The sequence below is a fragment of the Sphaeramia orbicularis genome, chromosome 3 (genome assembly GCF_902148855.1).
Source record: "Sphaeramia orbicularis chromosome 3, fSphaOr1.1, whole genome shotgun sequence".
NCBI classification, from domain to species: domain Eukaryota; kingdom Metazoa; phylum Chordata; class Actinopteri; order Kurtiformes; family Apogonidae; genus Sphaeramia; species Sphaeramia orbicularis.
In genome coordinates this window covers 3,885,403-3,904,528 of record NC_043959.1, presented here as the reverse complement: position 1 = coordinate 3,904,528, position 19,126 = coordinate 3,885,403, and the positions used below count along the sequence as shown (strand labels likewise).

Here is a 19,126-nt window from a genome sequence, read left to right as displayed (position 1 = left end):
AACGTTTAGGTGTTGATGATTAATCATGGGTCAAGATGTAATATTCTGACCTGTGCATAATTTGTGCTGCTTTACCATGCAACATGCAACAATGTAGTGACATCCTTTTTTTTTTTTTACTTTAAGGAACCTGAGAATAGAATAGAATAGAATAGAATAGAATAGAATAGAATAGAATAGAATAGAATTTGCAGTTTGCAAAACTCACTTCAGCTTCAGCATTTCATTACCTTGGGTGATTTCAAATCTCTTCTGTCAAACTGTCTAACAGAAGTGTGTAACTGCTATTCTTAAACTGTTTTTTTTAGCTTTTATGTTTCTAGTCATTTTATGTTGTCTTAATTGTATGTATCTTTTTTCTCTGTTAGTTCATTTATATTGTACTGATGTGCCTCTTGGTCAGGTCTCCCTCGAAAAAGAGATTCAAGGGACTTCCTGGTTAAATAAAGGTTAAAAAAAAGAGAATAGAATAGAATAGAATAGAAAAGTAGATTTTCTGTTCCAAGTAAAAACAGAAATTTCTCTTTTGTCACAGCTGTTAGACAGTGTTTAAAAACCAGTCAGGCATTAAAAACACCCTGACACATTCAAAAACACAGTGCAACAGATAAAAACAAGTAAAACATATCATTCATTCATTTTCTGAATCCACCCTATCCTCTCTAGGGTCACAGGGGTCACTTGGAGCCTATCCCAGCTACTTACGGGCGAAGGCAGGGTACACCCTGGACATGTCTCCAGTTCATCGCAGGGCTGAACATATAGAGACAAACAATCACTCTCACATTCACACCTATGGGCAATTTAGATTAACCAATTAACCTATCAGTGCATGTGTTTGGATGGTGGGAGGGGCCAGAGTACCTGGAGAGAACCCACGCAGACACGGGGAGAGCATGCAAACTGCACACAGAAAGGCCCTGCCCCCATCGACTGGTGTTGGAATCGAACCCAGGACCTTCTTGCTGTGAGGCACAAGTGCTAACCACTGCACCACTGTGTTGTAGAACAGATAAAATAACAAAAAAAAGAAAACATTTTTAGGTGAAGCATTGTGATTTGATCAATCTTAAGGATGTTTTAGTGCACTACACTGCAGGAATTACAGTTTGAAAACAGCTAAGCATGAAAATGATCAAACTGAAGATAAAGAGGCAGGTAGACAGACTGAGTTCAGTCAATTAATTGTGAAAAAAAACTAAATGTATAGACTGGCAGGTGAGCAAACTGAAAGCCCTGGAGTCCAAAAGGGGGGTTTAGAAATCTGTGAGACAAGCACAGTCCACTATCAAATTGAAGAAAATAAAGAATTAAAAATAAAATAAAACAAAAAACAAATGGAGAAAAAAAAACATGTAATCTGCAAATAGTGATGGAAAGTGGGTGGTGTGAATGTACCTGTGACCAGTCAATCCCATACAGGCCTGCATTCCTGACAGATGGCTTTGGAATGTAAATGCTCTTTCTGTTGTTTACCCTCTGATCTTCTAAAAGTTTCACAAAGTAATTTCTCGAAATGTATAAACAACAGCATAGCATTTTAGTGTGTGATAAATCTTCATTGTTATGGATTTGTTACTTAAAGTGGACTTCCTGGGTTGTACTTCATCCTTTATGGTTACGCTACATAAAAACGCCTCCAGCAGCACAGCCTTTGTATTTAATGGAGAGCTATTTGCAGTCTGAGTAGCCTTCAGCTGTTTGATACTACTATACCTTTCATGTTCTGATTCATTATCACATCCGGTGGTAAACGTAACTTCCATAGGACTCTTCTGTGCAGTTTTGACTTTATTTGCATATTTACATCAAATTCATCTGCTAATCCATTTGTTTTAGGTCATGATGCAGTAAAACGGTTCAATAGGAGCAAAATTAATTAATTTAGGAAAGTAAGTGGTAATTATAATGTTCCATTGTCAGTATTTTAACTGCAAAAAATTGTAGGCCACAAGGACGCTTTTAAGAGACGTAAATGTTACACATACAGGAATGATGGGCCAACTCATTCTGTGTGCCAAAGCTGCAAAACACAAAATGCAGTTGTTAACCGGAGCAGACATGGTGACAGGTTCACAGCTCATCAAATACTGACTGAACTTGCTCTGTATAACCACGTATTATTGAACACAATACACTACTAGTACTGGCTAATGCACATAAAACATAGCTTGTGAACAGACACTTATCACAGGGTGAAGTACAGTTTAGACACATGACATTCATTCATTCATTCATTTTCTGAACCCACTTTATCCTCTCTAGGGTCACGGGGGTCGCTTGGAGCCTATCCCAGCTACTTACAGGCGAAGGCGGGGTACACCCTGGACATTTCACCAGTTCATCACAGGACTGAACATATAGAGACAAACAATCACTCTCACATTCACACCTATGGGCAATTTAGGGTACGTTTACACGGCAACACTCCGCAAAGATTTCTCCTTTGCGTTATAAAATCATTCCCCGTTAAGACGAAGCCGCTATGATAACGATCTGCGTTAACATGAGTCCGCGAGAATGGCTGAATACGCTGTAGTGGCCATGCCAGACCAGTAGCTGGCGATGTAGAGCTGTAGTGAAACAGTGGCGGTAAAACACGCGCCTGCGCACAAACGATTTCCGGTTTAGACAGCCTTTAAATGAGGAGAAGAAGAAGAAGAAGAAGAAGACGAGGCGGACAACGCGATTTACAAACAACAGTGGCGAGTGGTCGTACAAAGACGCAGGACTTCTTTGTCTGGACAGACGAGCTGAGCACAGTTAGTAGCACGTATGTTGTTCTGAAACCGGCCATTGTTGTTGTGGTTGTTCCTTCTTTTTCTGCAGCTGTATTGTGTCATAGAGGCTGGCAAACCAGCTTGGAGGCGCATTACCGCCACCAACTGGCCTGGAGTGGGTTAACTGGCGGTTCTTGGCTGCGCGCGCATGCGGTGACGTCATATTTTACCCCGGAACGCTCCGATTCGCGTTAACACGGAGCTGAAATGCGGAGCGTATCGATAACATTCCACCCTGGACCCTGGTATCAAAAGTTTCCGGATTCAGGCACTCTAGGCACCGTTTCCATGTTAACAGAAGGCTAATCCGCGATGAAATCTTCCCGGAGTCGACTGAAGATTCGTGTAGATCCGTAATCCGTGTAGATTAACCAATTAACCTGTCAGTGCATGTGTTTGGATGGTGGGAGGAAGCCGGAGTACCTGGAGAGAACCCACACAGACACAGGGAGAACACGTAAACTCCACACAGAAAGGTCCCACCCCCCTCGACTGGTGCTGGAATCGAACCCAGGGCTTTCTTGCTGTGAGGCACGAGTGCTAACAAACAGACAAAACTTACAAATAGACAAAATTCACTTTCTGCACTTTGTGACACAAATGTTTAATGAACTTGGTAAACCTTAACCAGTCTTTAACCTGTTTTACTTACCATTTTTAATAAACCCTTTGAACTGTTACTTTAAATCAATGTATTTGAATGTATTTATAACGTGCCATTTAAACTGTGATCTGATACCTAACCTCTAGTAACACAGTTTCTTAGAAGAATTTTAAGCAATATGCCACACGAGAGGGACATGAGCTCTTATATTAGATTAGTAACTGAATTAACATGGATATAGGTCCACACATGTAGTAAAAGGGGTGTGACCCCCATGTGGACCAAAGTTATCTGGTCCATCACTCGTGAATAGGGATGGGAATCGCTAAGAATTTAACAATTCCATTATTGATTTTGCTTATTGATCCGATTCCTTATCGATTCTCTTATCAATTCTCATTGGGTGAGGGAATAAAAGATTAGAAACAGGTGTGTTTGCATTAACTGTCTTTTATATTTCCATGTCTGCACAGAAAATATAACATAACAGATGCCCGGTTCGGCTGTGGTGTGCAGTGAAAGTGAAACTTAAGACGCTTTACTAATTCCTCTACTGCCGCATGTCCACTCTGTGGAACCAGTTCAACTCAGTTCGACTTGGCCCATCTCCCGTTGTTGTGCACCTCATTTCCTTTCCCCTATCTTCGGAAACTTGTATTTGAGGGGGTACGACGTTTGTCGCCCACACCAGAAACGGAACTGGGCCCGGCGTTCACTCTGCCGCTACATTCACAAGCGCCGCTAAGTAGCGTATCAAATACATGACATTCCTGTAAATGAATCACATGCTGTGGACAAATGTTCAAGCAGATTGGAGGGATTCCACCCTTTTGAACAAATGGAAGCTTTGACAATGTTCCAGTGGACCTGGTGTGGTCTGTTTAGACCTGGTGTGGTCTGTTTAGACCTGGTGTGGTCTGTTTAGACCTGGTGTGGTCTGTTTGGACCTGGTGTGGTCTGTTTAGACCTGGTGTGGTCTGTTTAGACCTGGTGTGGTCTGTTTGGACCTGGTGTGGTCTGTTTAGACCGTTTCTGCCTCAACACCATGTTGGCCACATTCTGACCAAAACAATGCAGCGTACGCGGGATGTAATCGCGCATGCGTGATGAAGGTGAAATCGATAAGCAGAATCATTAAGCAGGCAGGCAAACGATTCCAAGGAATCGAGCTACTGGGATCCGGTTCTCAAAAAGAACCGGTTCTCGATTCCCATCCCTACTCGTGACACTAGCCTATGAAACATAACATGCGCACACTAGAGAATCCTCAGCCTTCAGTCCACGCCAAAGGTTTTGCTCATACAGACAGACCCCCCTGGACCTCTATCCATCCTCAATCTGGACCTCAGTACATAATTCTACAAGTAACATGATGGACCCAGATGACCCAGTGGCCCACCGAGAAAACTCCCAGTACTCCCGATGGCCAGTCTGCCCCTGGTGGGCACCATCGACCTGCGTAAAGAGCATGGTGGCTGATTCACATTAGCTCACGAACTAATGAAACTCTGCTTTAGCTTGACAGCTATTACTCTCAAAGGTACTGGGAACTTAAAAAGAATTACTACTGTTACATGTGTTAAATTCAACCAGCTTACCTGCAAAACACACAATGCAGTTAACCGGAGCAGACCTGGTGACACGTTCACAGCTCATCACCTACTGACTGAACTTGCTCTGTATAACCATGTGCTACTGTCAGCTACTAATGCACAAGGCACCAAACGCCCTCTGCTGGTGAAATTGACTATACCATCCATCCATCCATTCTCTTCCGCTTATCCGGGGCCGGGTCGCGGGGGTAACAGTCTAAGCAGGGATGCCCAGACTTCCCTCTCCCCAGACACCTCCTCCAGCTCTTCCGGGGGGATCCCGAGGCGTTCCCAGGCCAGCCGAGAGACATAGTCTCTCCAACGTGTCCTGGGTCTTCCCCGAGGTCTCCTCCCGGTGGGACATGCCCGGAACACCTCCCCAGGGAGGCGTCCAGGAGGCATCCGAAACAGATGCCCGAGCCACCTCAGCTGGCCCCTCTCGACGCGGAGGAGCAGCGGCTCTACTCCGAGCTCCTCCCTGGTGACTGAGCTCCTCACCCTATCCCTAAGGGTGCGCCCAGCCACCCGACGGAGGAAACTCACAACACGTTTGGGCCTTGACTATACCATTTTACAAAACACATTTGATGAACAGAACCGACAAGAACAATAGCTTTACTTAGATCTGAACAAATTAAATGGGGGCGACTATTTCACTGCATGTTTTGCTCACATAATGCCACATAAACAGAAGTGGTCTAGAATATAGCGTGCAATTAAATTGAGATTGATTATTTTTAAATGTCCAAAATACTGGTTCTTCTCTTGTTGCTTTCACAGCAGTGCATCACTTCACCTCATTCTCAGTTATGTCCCCTAAATATTGTGTTATCAGGACAGACAAATGGCTGACAACATGAAATGCACAAAATGTGACAATATGAAGGTCCTCAGGAAAACCGTATTCTGTATCAGGGGGATCCACAAAGAACCAATGTTGCAGTTGCAGTTGGTCCCAATATCATCTACTGCTGAAATTTTTTTTTTGTTTTAACAATTACTTAACTTATCAGCTTCATCCACATCTTCTGTGCATTATCATCACATGAAAAGTGGTAGAATGAAAACTGGATGTGTTTAATGGAGTAAATGCAGATTGTATACAGAGGAATGAGCAGAAGTTAACCACTAAATGATGAATGGACACTTCTACCCTACTACATCTCAGAGAATCGGACTTTTTACTCCAATAAATGACATATATAACAGTTTTAGTTTAGTCTTTTAGATTGCAGTTGTTCAACTCCTTCCTGCCCAGTGAAAACCATGGATTTCCAGCTGGTTTGGTTGAACGTTGACTGACTGAATTTAATAACATTAGTCTCGAGTATGAAAGAGTCATTAACTGATAAATTGGCTGAAATAGAGAAAAAATGATACTATCAAAATGAATCATGGTTGACTTTAATAAAAACTGGATAAATGTTGAACTGAAAATTTGATTCAAAGTGATGATTCAATGCAACTTCCTAGTTCTAAGTGGTGGCAGGTTATCACATACATGTTATGCGTATAATAGAACTTTCAGAAAATCATCCAAAAAAAGTGTATTTATGCTCAGTTTAATCCTCTACTGATATGTGAATAGTAAGAGCTATCTGACACTGTCTGAGCTGTTAATGGAGGAGCTGAAAGACATATTTTAAGTAAGTATTTTTGCAAAAACTTTAATCTGGCTGACAGCTCACACCCAAAATCAAACTGAATCAAACCACTGCTCTGGATCATTTAACATCATTTCTACCTTTCCACAAACTTCTCCAGCATCTGTTTCTCCTGCTCTTTATCTTCATACATAACATGTCATTGCAGTGTGCATCCATGTTCAACATTACTTGCAATTATTCATTAAATTGATCTCTTTTTCACTTATTCACCTTTTATTGATTTAAGACTTTTTCACCTCTCCAAAATGTAAAATAATTTTTGTGATATTAAAAGGATTTTCCCTTTTTTTTTTTTTTTTTTTTTTTTTAATGTGGTAATAGAAAACGCAATGGGATGAGAAATGGTTTGCTTCCAACAGGTTATTACCTCCGCCAGGAGGTATTGTTATCGCTTTGCTTTGTGTGCGTGTTTGTTTATTTGTTAGCAAGATAACTCAAAAAGTTATGGACAGATTTTCATGAAATGTTCAGGAAATGTTGATACTGGCACAAGGAAGAAATGATTAAATTTTGGCGATCAGAGGTGGGGGGTGGGGGGGGCCCACTGATCGGCCTTGGCGGAGGTCTGCGCTCTCCGAGTGCTTTTCTTGTCTTTGGTCTAATTTTGCTTTTACCAGACTTTGTGTAGTTTGTAAAATACACAACAACAGCATATGTAATCATCAAGGTTATTATCGTTAACGAAAACGAACGAAATGACGAAAACTAAAATTGAAAAAACATTTTCGTTAACTGAAATTAATAAAAACTCTAATTAAAAGAAAAAAACGATAACTAACTGAAACTGTATCGTGAGCTTACAAAACTAACTAAAACGTATAAAAATTATGGATACAATTCCCTTCGTTTTCGTCTTTGTCAATGTCGGATTGATATGAAATTAATTTATTTCGCTCCAGCAGTTTGAGCTGGTGACACCATACAACACTTCACAGTCTGTCATGTCTGCTCACTGGTGGTTTCCAGTCGTCTTCTGGTCCCCACTCTACCTGGAACATACAGACTAAAGCTGGGATAAAGCAGCACAGTCCTGTCTGGGGTTTACTGTAGTGATACATGGGTCAGGTTTTTTTTTTTTTTTTTTTTTTTGGCGTACCGTGTGTGTGCGCGTGAGTGACAGAGACAGAGCAGAGCTAAAGGACAGAGTCAGTGTTGAACTAGCATCCAGGTTAAAACTGGAGAGTTTATCACCATGAAAAGACCTTCCAAGGCCTGAACTGCACAGTTTAGAAGAGGAGAAAAGAGGAGGAGGAAAACTAATCCAATTACAGAGGTATGGAACCTGTTAGAATGTTAAAAAAATGTTTGATGTTACTAGCTACAGCTAGCTGAACTGAACTGAAGCAAAGTTAGCTAATAATGGAACTGGAGATGATTAAGAGATGAGAGATCTGCTAAGGTGTGGTTTACTGATGAGGAACTGGGTTATATATGTTTATAAGTGGTTTATATATGTTCCTATCTGCTTTAACTGCTGGTTAGCTGGTTTATAATATGTTCCTATCTGCTTTAACTGCTGGTTAGCTGGTTTATAATATGTTCCTATCTGCTTTAACTGCTGGTTAGCTGGTTTATAATAGGTTCCTATCTGCTTTAACTGCTGGTTAGCTGGTTTATAATATGTTCCTATCTGCTTTAACTGCTGGTTAGCTGGTTATATATGTTTCTATCTGGTTTAACTGCTGGTTAGCTGGTTTATAATAGGTTCCTATCTGCTTTAACTGCTGGTTAGCTGGTTTATATATGTTTCTATCTGCTTTAACTGCTGGTTAGCTGGTTTATATATGTTTCTATCTGCTTTAACTGCTGGTTAGCTGGTTTATATATGTTTCTATCTGCTTTAACTGCTGGCTGCTTTGTGCATCTCCTCTCATGCTTTGCACATCTTCGCATTGTTTCACGTCAGTGACGTTGTGTAGGGATTGCACCCCCCCTCAACCTGCTATAGGGAATTTATACATTGTACGGTACATTGTGTCTCTGCTCAGTCCATGAGCCGCCCTAACCCGACCCCCAAATAAAGTGTCCAGGGTAACCCATATCCACGCCTCACTAATTTCTTTGAATAGGATGATGAGGAAGATAAAATATATGAAATAACTAAAACTAATACTAAAACTAAACTAAACTAAACTAAAACTAAGGATTCAGAAAAAAACGATAACTAATAAAAACTAACAAACCTGCTCTAAAAACTAATTAAAACTAACTGAATAAGAGAAAAAAAAGTCAAAACTAATTAAAACTAAACTATAATTAAAAATCCAAAACTATTATAACCTTGGTAATCATTTGTTTTGTAAATGTCAACCTCACTACAGCCATGCGAACTGCAGATGTGCCAAAAATGATGCATCAAAATGAAAATAACATTACAAAAGACATTTTAAGAGATGGTATTTTCAAAACACAATCAGTCACATGTTTGTATACATTGCTAAGTGAATGAGTTGCTTTTGTGTGTCTGTTAGTTGGTCAAGCTGTGTTTCAAGTGCATTATTCAACACAATTTTACAGTGGAATAGTCATTAAAAATAATAGGAATTAATGCGAGTATTTGTACACAGTATTTATTTTTTGGGTACTCAGCTGAGAACCACTGGTCTATTGCACTGGTGTACAGTACTGTGCAAAAGTTCTAGGCCTTTTTAGTAAAGTTATAATAAAAGGTTTTATAAAGTCCTAATGTCCACACATATGCATTTGTCAGTCTCTGTATTTAGATCCAAATTGGATGTATGTGAAGCATAAACAGCAGGAAAGACTCAAGTTTAAGGGAAAAACAGCTTCTATAAACCAAAGTGGTCATATTTAGTGTGACCTCCCTTTGCACTTAACCCTTTTGTTCAAACAATGTGAGATTTATGGCATTCACTTACTGAGGTTTTATACTGGTAATACATTTATGAAAAGTCAGTAAAATAATGCACATATTAAAACAGAAATAAACCCTAAAATGAACAAAATAATCAAGAAATTCAATTAAAAATGAACAAAACAATCAACAAAATTAGTAAAAATTCGCAGAATATTCAACAAAATTAACAAAATAATCACCAAAATGAAACACATACGAACAAAATATTAAAGAAAATGAACAAAAATGGCTAAAAAGAATCAGGTTTGATTCAACAGCTTCTATAAATCAGAGTGATAGTATTTAGTGTGACCTCCTTTTGCACTTAACACGTTCTGTTCAAGAGGGGCTGTTTCATCTTCTGTTCCTTTGAGTCTAAATGACCTAGTGTTGCTCTTGCCCATTTCCTGTCGGTGCTATTGATACCATCATATAGGCACTCTGATATTTGATGCCGAGGTGTCAGGTTGGTTCAGGTGTTTCTGGCGGACTGACTGAAAGTGATGTTTAACAGTTGTGACATAAGAAATACACAGAAATCCAAAACAGCTTGTTATCTGAAAATGGGCCCTCTCTGTTCCTCTATGGAATAAGTGCCTTCCCTCTTTAATTGTATTTTTAAAGCCCCCAGACCTGTTTTTATAATAGGAACAGAAATAAAGCCTTATTTTTTCCACAATGTGTTTCCTTTAAGCTAAATAACTCTTTAAAGACCCTCATGGATTAGACTGAAAATGCAGTGACACAAAGCTGAAAACAGGCCCGTTCTGTTCTGAGCTCAAGTTTTAATGAGCTCATCCTTAAAGACATACAGCAGTAAATGCAGCATATGGATGCAGCAGTAGAATTAATCGAAATGTCATATATAATACATCACCAATTCCACAAAACTAAATGTAAATAAAAAAACTGAATGCAATGAGTTGCAGATCTCATCAACCCATGTTTTAGTCACAAAAGAACATAGAAAACACATTAAATGTCACAAATGAGAAAATATACCATAGTAAGAAAAAATTAAGTAACTTGGAATTTGACCACAGCAGCATGTCTCCAGAAAGCGGAGATAGGGTCATCAAAAGGCTGGAAAAATAAGTGGTACTAAAAATAAAGAACTGGAGGAATATTTCACAACTAATAAGGTAAATTTGCAGCAAGTCAGTTGGTCAGAAGCAAAGATGTGCAAATGGAACAACTTCAGTACACTGGAAAAAATTTGATGTAAATTTGCAAAGACTTTGAAAATCTCTTTCATCTACTTTACTATACACACCTACACTACATATTATAAGCAAAAACATTTGGAGAATTACAAGATATCTGTGCATAAAAGGACAAGGCTCAAAGTCCATATAGGATAACCCTGATCTTTAGGTCCTCAGGCAGCACTGCATTAAAACCAGGTTTTTTTCTGTAATGGGGATCTTCCAGACACTTCCAGAGATCATTGTCTGTGAACACAGTTTGCCATCCCATCCACAAATGTACAGTAAAGCTCTGTCATGTAAATAAGACGCCATGTGTGAACATGATCCAGTTTCTGTCATGATCTCAGTGCATACATTTGAGATGTTAACACTGCTCTATTGCTCATAAAATGTGGTTTTCTGAGATTTGTAAATCATTGCATTCTGTTTTTATTTATTTTATATTTTGCATTTCAACTTTTGTAGATTTAGAATTGTATTAAAATACTGCATAATAACTAATTAGACTTTGAGCAGTAGAGATTTGAATGCACTGTGGAGTATTTTCACAGTGTACTATTTGTACTTTCATGTTTAAATATAAATACTTTTTCCCGCTGAATATATATATCTTAAGATTTAAAGCAGTCCCATTCTAAAGTGATCTTTGGGTGTGGGGTGTTTAAAAATAAAGTTAATGTCCAACAGAACATGATTTGTTATGTTGAGCAAATTAAATCAGGAGGAAACTGTTTACCTCTTTACAACATGATGAATGATTTTGAGATAAGTGACCTAGATGCTGCCTCAGTATAACAGCTCCATCATGAAGATAAATAAGTGGAATACGTTAACCTTGATGCTTAACTTCCTAAGCCTGTCCAGAAAGAAAACACTTTACCTTAAAACAGTCACGTCAAATCTGAGAATAACTTCCTTAAAATAAAATAACACTGTTAAAAGTGTGAACCGGAGTGAATTTGGTGGTTGCATAAGCTAAAGATTCTACCAAGCAAACAGCTCTAAATAATTTGCCAGTCCTGTGGAAAGCCATTCTCATTTCATATGCTCATACTGCTGCTCTGTGCGCAGTGCAGTTATCCTTGTAGGCTGTTTTGTCATTTAGTCAAGATATTCAGGAGAGACGCATATTCTAGCTTTAAACAAGGGAGAGCGATCCAGCCTCCTACCCTTTTATAACTGCACGGAGACCAGAAAACGACGCAGCACACTTTGTGTATTTGATAGAGCATGGCTGTCAGTTTACATCCTATTCCCCCATAAGAGTCATTTTTACAGAACTATAATAGAAGCCCAATCTTAACAGTGATGGATTTCATCATGTTGTGTATTGTGTTTCCTTGCTACAGCCAAACCTTTGTGTTTGTACATACTGAGGAAACATCAAAGCGGTGTCCAACCCCGGGGCGCCACTGTGCATTTACTATGTTTGGATCTATCTCTTACTCCCTCTCTCACTGTGTGTGAGTCTACGTAGGTTTGAGTCTGGTAGATATGTTAAGTTTTCATGAAAATGAGCCGATCAGTGGTTGACTGTGCTGTCACAGTCAGTTAATGACAATGCATGTACAGACTTATAATGAGTTTTCTGCTGCATGTAGATACATGCAAATGACAGCAGTTTATGTCTATTAGTAGCTTAATTGACACTTCTTGTATGTAGGATGCAGCACCATTATGACTCTTTATAGTCTCCATCATTAGGATTTATAATGATGGAGAACACATGGTTATATAATGTACATATGAAACATGAGAATAGATGTTTTAAATACGGAAACAACTAAGACAGGCAGATTATGGCCAAAATGTTGTAATGATGAAAATGGATGTATGTTCACTGATAATTATCTCAATAAATTTAAACAATTAGGGATTAAAGGCTAACATGGGAGAAACCAGGTGGATATTTGTATTATTATATATATTTATATCTTAAATTTCCCAGAATTTGGAAAGAAACTTGGTGTATTTCCACTGAAATGATCCTGGGAGAAAAAAAAAAAAAAAAAACTTTCCTACAACCCCAGACTGTGCAATTTCTTTTATTTATTTATTTTTTGGATGGACAGACAGATGACTGCAATGCACTTGTAGAAGTGAAACGGATATGCGCGGCTTGGCTGGATACGCTCAAAGAAAATACAACAGGACTTAGAATCGTGACTCTAAATGGCTGAGCCTGATTTGAATTCATTTCCAGGAATATTGAGGTACAGTGGAAACGCAGACAAAATTACCAGGAATTCTTTTACCCAGGTGAATACATTTGAGGTGATAACAGTACCTTTGAATCCAGTGCAAAAGGGGCTATGGTGACGTAGTGGTTCATATGTCTGCCTCACAGCTGGAGGGTTCCATGTCTGATGGCATTATTAATAATATTTATAATATACTTAATTTGACATAAATTTAAAATGTAAATGATGGTTCATCATCAAAACACAGATAAGTAAAACTGAGTGAAACTATTTTCTTTGACAGTGTAAACAAAGCATAAGAATTATACAGATAAAAAATAATATATTGATAATCACAGACACCAATCTCTAAGGAAAATGATCACAATATAAGAAATTATATCACAATTATTTTATCATTATTATATCATTATAATCACATTTTTCTTGACAAATTCTCCTCCAAATCATGAATCCATCTTTTTTGAGCTAAAACACTAGGGGATAATATTACATTTAACTTATACATTATAGTAAATAACACTGAATTGGCCACTAAAAGCACCTGTTCAGGTGTCGTAGATGCTTTTCTCTGTTTTATTTGTACAAACATATACATATATTATTATCAGACCTACTGAACTTGGTGCATGTACTCAGGTTTCCTGCGTATTGCGCTTCACTTCATAAGTCAAAAAGTTTTTAGGACCTTAATGGATGCCAGTCTCTCCTTTAAATAAACTTAATGTGTTATTTACAGTTTCACATTTTAGTTTATAGAGTTAATAATGAAAAAAAAAAGCGTTAAGAGCAGATTAAGTCTGATGCACTGACAAGCATTGTGTGCATATAATATGAATTACTGCAGATAGGAAATTAAATATTGTATTTCTCCTCTCCCTGTTTTTTTTTTTTTTTGTTTTCTTTTTATTATTATTATTTGTTCAGTTCAGGTCTTTTCTGTTTTTTCTGTCTTTCAAAAAACCCTCCATGATAAAAATGTTTCATGCTAAACCTGGCTGTGAGTACTGTGTCAGTCACAAAGAGCCGTGTTCAGAGTGCCAGCCCAAATCTTTGTCTTAGCCAGACTTTGTCCACATTCATTTTTGAAGATCTGGAAAACAAAAAATGAAATTTGATCTTTGCAAATCAGATCCAAAAAAAATTTGGAGGTGGTTTTGTAAATGGATTCCAGATGGATCTCTACAGATATGTCTCAGTCTGGTGGCTTAAATTGGATTTCAAAGTGTCTTTTGCATCACAAACAGGCAAAGACAGTAAAATGAAGTGGAGAACAACACTCTATAGTCTCTAAAGTAACATGTCTGTGGGTATTTTGGTGAGAAGCCTCTGTACAGGCGAAGCTGTGAAGCTGTGTCACTGGCGTCATTTTGTAGATACTGATACTTACACTGTTACCACAGTAACCCATGCATATGGGTTGGTGATGTATGGACACACAAATCGGATCTGATCACTTGCAAATTACAGTGTGAACAGTCTTTCTCAAAAGCACTACCAATTCTAGATTCTGTTGGGGCCAGAGACCAAAAATTCACAAGGGAGCTCTCCAACCCCTGTTCATCCACATCATATTGACACCAAACATCAATGAAATGTTGTTGCTAGTCAAAATTTCAAAACCTGACTAGGGAATAAAAAACTACAGCTTGCAGCTATCAAGTATTTTCTTCAATTTCATTCGATTAAAAAATTATTTGAATAGGCAAAAAAAAAAGTAAAAAAAATAAAACAGACATGTCTGAAAATGACAACTTGTCCTTTATTCCGGAACCAGCTGAAACAACAACTACCTGAAGTATAAAAGTAAAAGTATATATATAAGTAAGTGTCCATGTGAAACACAACAGTGGAACCAATGTTTAGTGGCAGCAATATTAAGTAAATGAATAATTCTTTTTAATGGATTCAAGTTAATTAATCGTGTCAACTTAAAAAAAAAAAAATCTGAAAAATTAAAAAAGACCCAGTCTTTAACATAAAATATGACATCATGCAAAGTACAAATTTATAGGATAATTAAATACTGTATGGTTTACCGAGTTAAACCGTCATCCTCAGACCCTAAGCAAATGCCTGCCTTGCTTGTTCCCAAATTGCGCCTCTGGACAAACGTTCTGATATGAGAAACAAATCTCATTTACTTGCAGTCTGAACATAGCCTAAAGGCGCCGACAGACTTTGAGATTTCAGCGGTCTTATAAGCTTATGGCAGCTACATTGTGCAGCTGTTATGTTTACCTGTCTCCTTGGATCTAATTTGGGTACGACATGTACACAGCTATGGAATCTCTGGTGTTACAACAGAACTCATTGTGCAAGAATAAGACATCTTCAGCGCTTGTTGTTTATGTGCGCTGCTGTAGCTAGAGGTAAACAATGAAGAAATGTCAATTGAGATGTTACAGCAGAGGTTTTTTGGCCTGGTTGTGGCTTGGGAAAAGAGGCTGTAACTTGGGATGTCAATTTTGCAAAGAAAGTTTGAAGTTGCTATTTTTAGCTACAATACATGAATACATAAAGAATATACTGATCAGTGCGTCATTTCCTGCTGAATTCACTTGTTTAGTGGATGGACATCATAGTAGCAGTTCCGGTGTGAGATGCTCAAACTAAGTTCAGAATTTAGACAGATTCTTGTTACAGAGGTCTTTGGTCACATGACTCCCTCATGATGCAACATAGGACCACTGTTTTTTTTGGCCACGTCTGACGATATTATCCACACAGTGTATACTCATGCTTAGTCACATTCATTTCACCTTTTTCACCTCTGTGGTCTAATAGAAATATGTAAAAGAAGACACACCAGATATCCATTAAATACTTGATGCAGTCGTGAGTAAGTCTGTACCTGTGCAGCGTTGAAATGTCCCTGTGGGCTCTGCACTTCGCACTGACCCAGATGGCTACCAGGTTGAGGAAAGCATGCAGATGCTCGGTGCACTTTGCAGTACGATTACACAGCGACACACTTTAGGTAAGTTGTTGCTGTTTGAAAATCTGTGCTGAGTGCAGATATACAGATACAGTATGACCCTAGTCCAGGTCCAGAGGGACAAAGATTGAGAGGAACATGACTGAATCCAGCCGTGTAGAGAGAGCTGCAGCCTGAGCTGTGAACAAGAACAACCTCTGCATGTGCAATGAGATCAGAAGCCGAGAGGAGACGATGCATGCACGCTAGTTTTTGTGCGCATCTCTGTGTGTGCAGATACATGGTGTGTGTCTGCACTTGAGCACTATCTGGTAGATGCTGGGGCATGATTGGCGTGTGCATGAGGGTGGACGGGGCTGGGAGGCAGTGATTGGTTGCATTCCCTAGTAAAGGTGTGGCCAGAATATGAATGACTGCCCCTAGCTTTCGCGCTGCTAGGTTTTGGGGACAGTTACAGAGGAGAGATTGGGCGTTTGAGTTTGTGCGTGCAGAAGGCAGAAGAGAGCATCGCAGGCAGGAACGAACAGAGGAGGAGGGGGGACAGAGAGAGAGAGAGAGAGAGAGACACAGAACCGGAGCTTGTGAAGAGAAAGCGGGAGGGAGCTGGAGGCAGCGAGGCTGGACGACCGCTCAAACACTGCAGTCTTTCTTTTGCTTCTCTGAGGAAACTGTCTTCTCTCTACTCTTCCTGCCTCTTTCTGCTTGGCCATGACCCAGCTGGACACCTTCATTTCTTTGCCCATGTAGAGAAGAGGAGAGAAAGCGCAGGAGGGAAAGGCGAGAAGAGGGGACACCGCTTACTTTGCTTCACTGATGACAATCTGGAAATTAATTAACCGCCGTCAGCACAGGAGGGGGGGCCAGAGCAATAGAGGGGCACAGAGGGAGAGCTGAACAGGGTGAATTGCTAGATGTGTGAAGGATGGGGCTGTGGAGGCAAAGAGAATAAACCCTAGACACTTTTCAGAGACGAAGGGACAAGTTAGGGCAGTAGAAGAAGGAGAGAAAATTTGAGAAACCAATAATTCAAGAAGCCAAAGAATGATCCACTCACACTTCATCTTTTCACGCCTCAGTTCCTCTCTATTCTTCCTTTCACATCCATAACACCACCCATCCCTTTCATCTCATTTTCTTTTTTTTCCCTGCATGTCAGCAAAAGCACATCAGCAACCACATGGACACCGCCGAGCACTCACACACGACTTAAACCACAGCGCAGCACTTCAATCACAGTGGAAGTGTTATCTGTTACTGCGTTAAAAAAAAGAAGCCGATTGGCTGAAGCGAGGGTGTTATTACGTCCCGGCTGAAAACACCTGCACAGGAGTTTCTCATGAGACCAGGTAGGACGTTTCCGGATCACTTTGTCGACCCAAAGCAGCTGGAGAGGTCGAGTCAGAGCCCTCTGGTCGTTACGAGATGAAACTGCAAACCAGTTTATCTCTGGTAGCATGACACCTGTGTTTGACAGATTAGAGAGAGGAATACAGGGGTGTGCAGATGTGTACATGTGTGTTAGAATTATGTCCTAAATACACAGAATTACACAGGTGTTGCAACAGGATTATGCAAAGTCTCCTACTGAATTTTATGACACTATAGGATTAAAAAGAGGAAGTCAAATCAAGTGAAAGGCAGCACATTATCTTCCACGGCTTAGTGCAGATCAGGTGTGATCACGCTTGAGTGTAATGAAATCCACGCTTTGATAAGGGGTCGTAATTACTTTTGAGATCAACTCAGGAGAGGTTGACACGTTAACGCTCAACCCTCAGTGGAATAACTTGTGGTCCCTCGCAGTGGACTTTGAAACACAGACTATTAAGAACTCTTACCAGAGACACATTTGGCTCCATAATGAGGCGCTCAAGCACAGATGAGACCCCGTATCGGCGCAGTCCCTCTTTGGACAGTAAACCCGACACGCCGCCGTTCACTTCTGGGTTTCACCGCTTCAGTGGGGAGTTTGAGTATAAGAGGCCACCGTTCGCATTTGGCTTCCACACCACAAAGGGGCCACAGACGTCCAAGGGGCGCTACGCACAAGGGAAGAAGTATGTGGTGTTTTACCTGGACCTGTCCTTCATATTCCTCCTAGAACTGCGTCGCTGCAGGATGGCCGAAGGTTGCATGATGGCCCTGCGATATGGAATGGTCTTCTTCAATCTCCTCTTTTGGGTGAGTCTTGAACCTTTTTCTATCTTTGTGGATGTGTCTTTGCTTTTGAGAAAGATGTGTCTTGCTTTCCTGATTCTGTTACTCTCATATGTGTTATCTTGTTCCAGGCTAACACTTCTTATGGAGTGATATGAGAGGGGTAGGGTTGTTGGGTTGGGGGGTTGGTGGTGAGAAAGAGACAGATCATGCATTTCGATCATGTGTACAAAGCCCACTGTGTGGGTGAGCCAAGCTTTTTCTGTTCCCTATACAGTACTTTAAGTGTGGGTGTACACTGCTTTGTTTGCCGTGTTAAGCCTTGGCATATTTAGAGCTTGTATTGTGTGTACACTAGTTAATCACAGTGATACCATTGTGCTGTAATACTTCACCTACTTCTGCTTCCCCCTCCTCCTTGTATATCAGCGTCACTCCTCAAGCCTTTCAAGCATCTGCTGTCAATCTGCTGTATCTGGCTAATCAGATCTGTTTGCTTTGGGGACGTTTGAGCTTCTATTTGTGTCTGACTGTGTGTGTCCGATCACCCCACAGCAGATATCTATAATTCCCGTTGTAAAACCTATTAGGATTCCCTGGCTTTCAAACCTCAATCTTTGTTTTACCACTGTTTTTTTTCCTTCTTCTTTTTTTGCTGCAGTTGCTGCCAGAGTTATTAAGTGATGCTGTTGTCTGTGGTTACCTTGCTAGGATTACTTTGATTTGTCAAATACGTGCGTTCTGTCTGGTCACGGAATGAGATGAGGCCTTGAACGCTGAAATGCAATTTAGCTGCCAAGATGTAATGCTCCTCGGGGAATGAGTGACCTCTTCACCTCAACATCTTCTGGCAGCCATAACCCACTGTCAAAGAGGGGTCATGGTATTTGTTATTAGCGCAATGTGTGTGTGTAGGTGTGTGTTGGCGTGTGTTGGCGTTGAGGATAAATAATGACCACTTGACCAGGTTTTAGGCATCTCTTGAGCAGCCAATTATGTTATAATCCTACAGGTAAGAAAACTGGAAAATATATAGCGCGTCTTAAAACACACTGAAGACACTGATGGCAGTATCATCATTTAAGGAGTCATTTACAAGCTTCTACAGGTGCATGTCCTTAG

General features: G+C 39.9%; 1 protein-coding gene across 4 annotated transcripts in view; it reads left to right on the top strand.

Annotated features, from left to right (window-relative positions):
- The window catches only part of tspan4a (tetraspanin 4a), a 329,835-nt gene that overhangs the window by 79,801 nt on the left and 230,908 nt on the right, over positions 1–19,126 (top strand). For 2 of the 4 annotated variants that reach the window (XM_030128550.1, XM_030128558.1), the window contains exon 2: positions 17,949–18,028. In XM_030128550.1, the coding sequence (XP_029984410.1) occupies positions 17,966–18,028 (63 nt within the window). In that variant the 5' untranslated portion in view covers positions 17,949–17,965. Of the gene's footprint in view, positions 1–16,310; positions 18,029–19,126 lie in introns of those variants that run through there. The other 2 variants (XM_030128543.1, XM_030128534.1) reach the window with 2 other exon arrangements.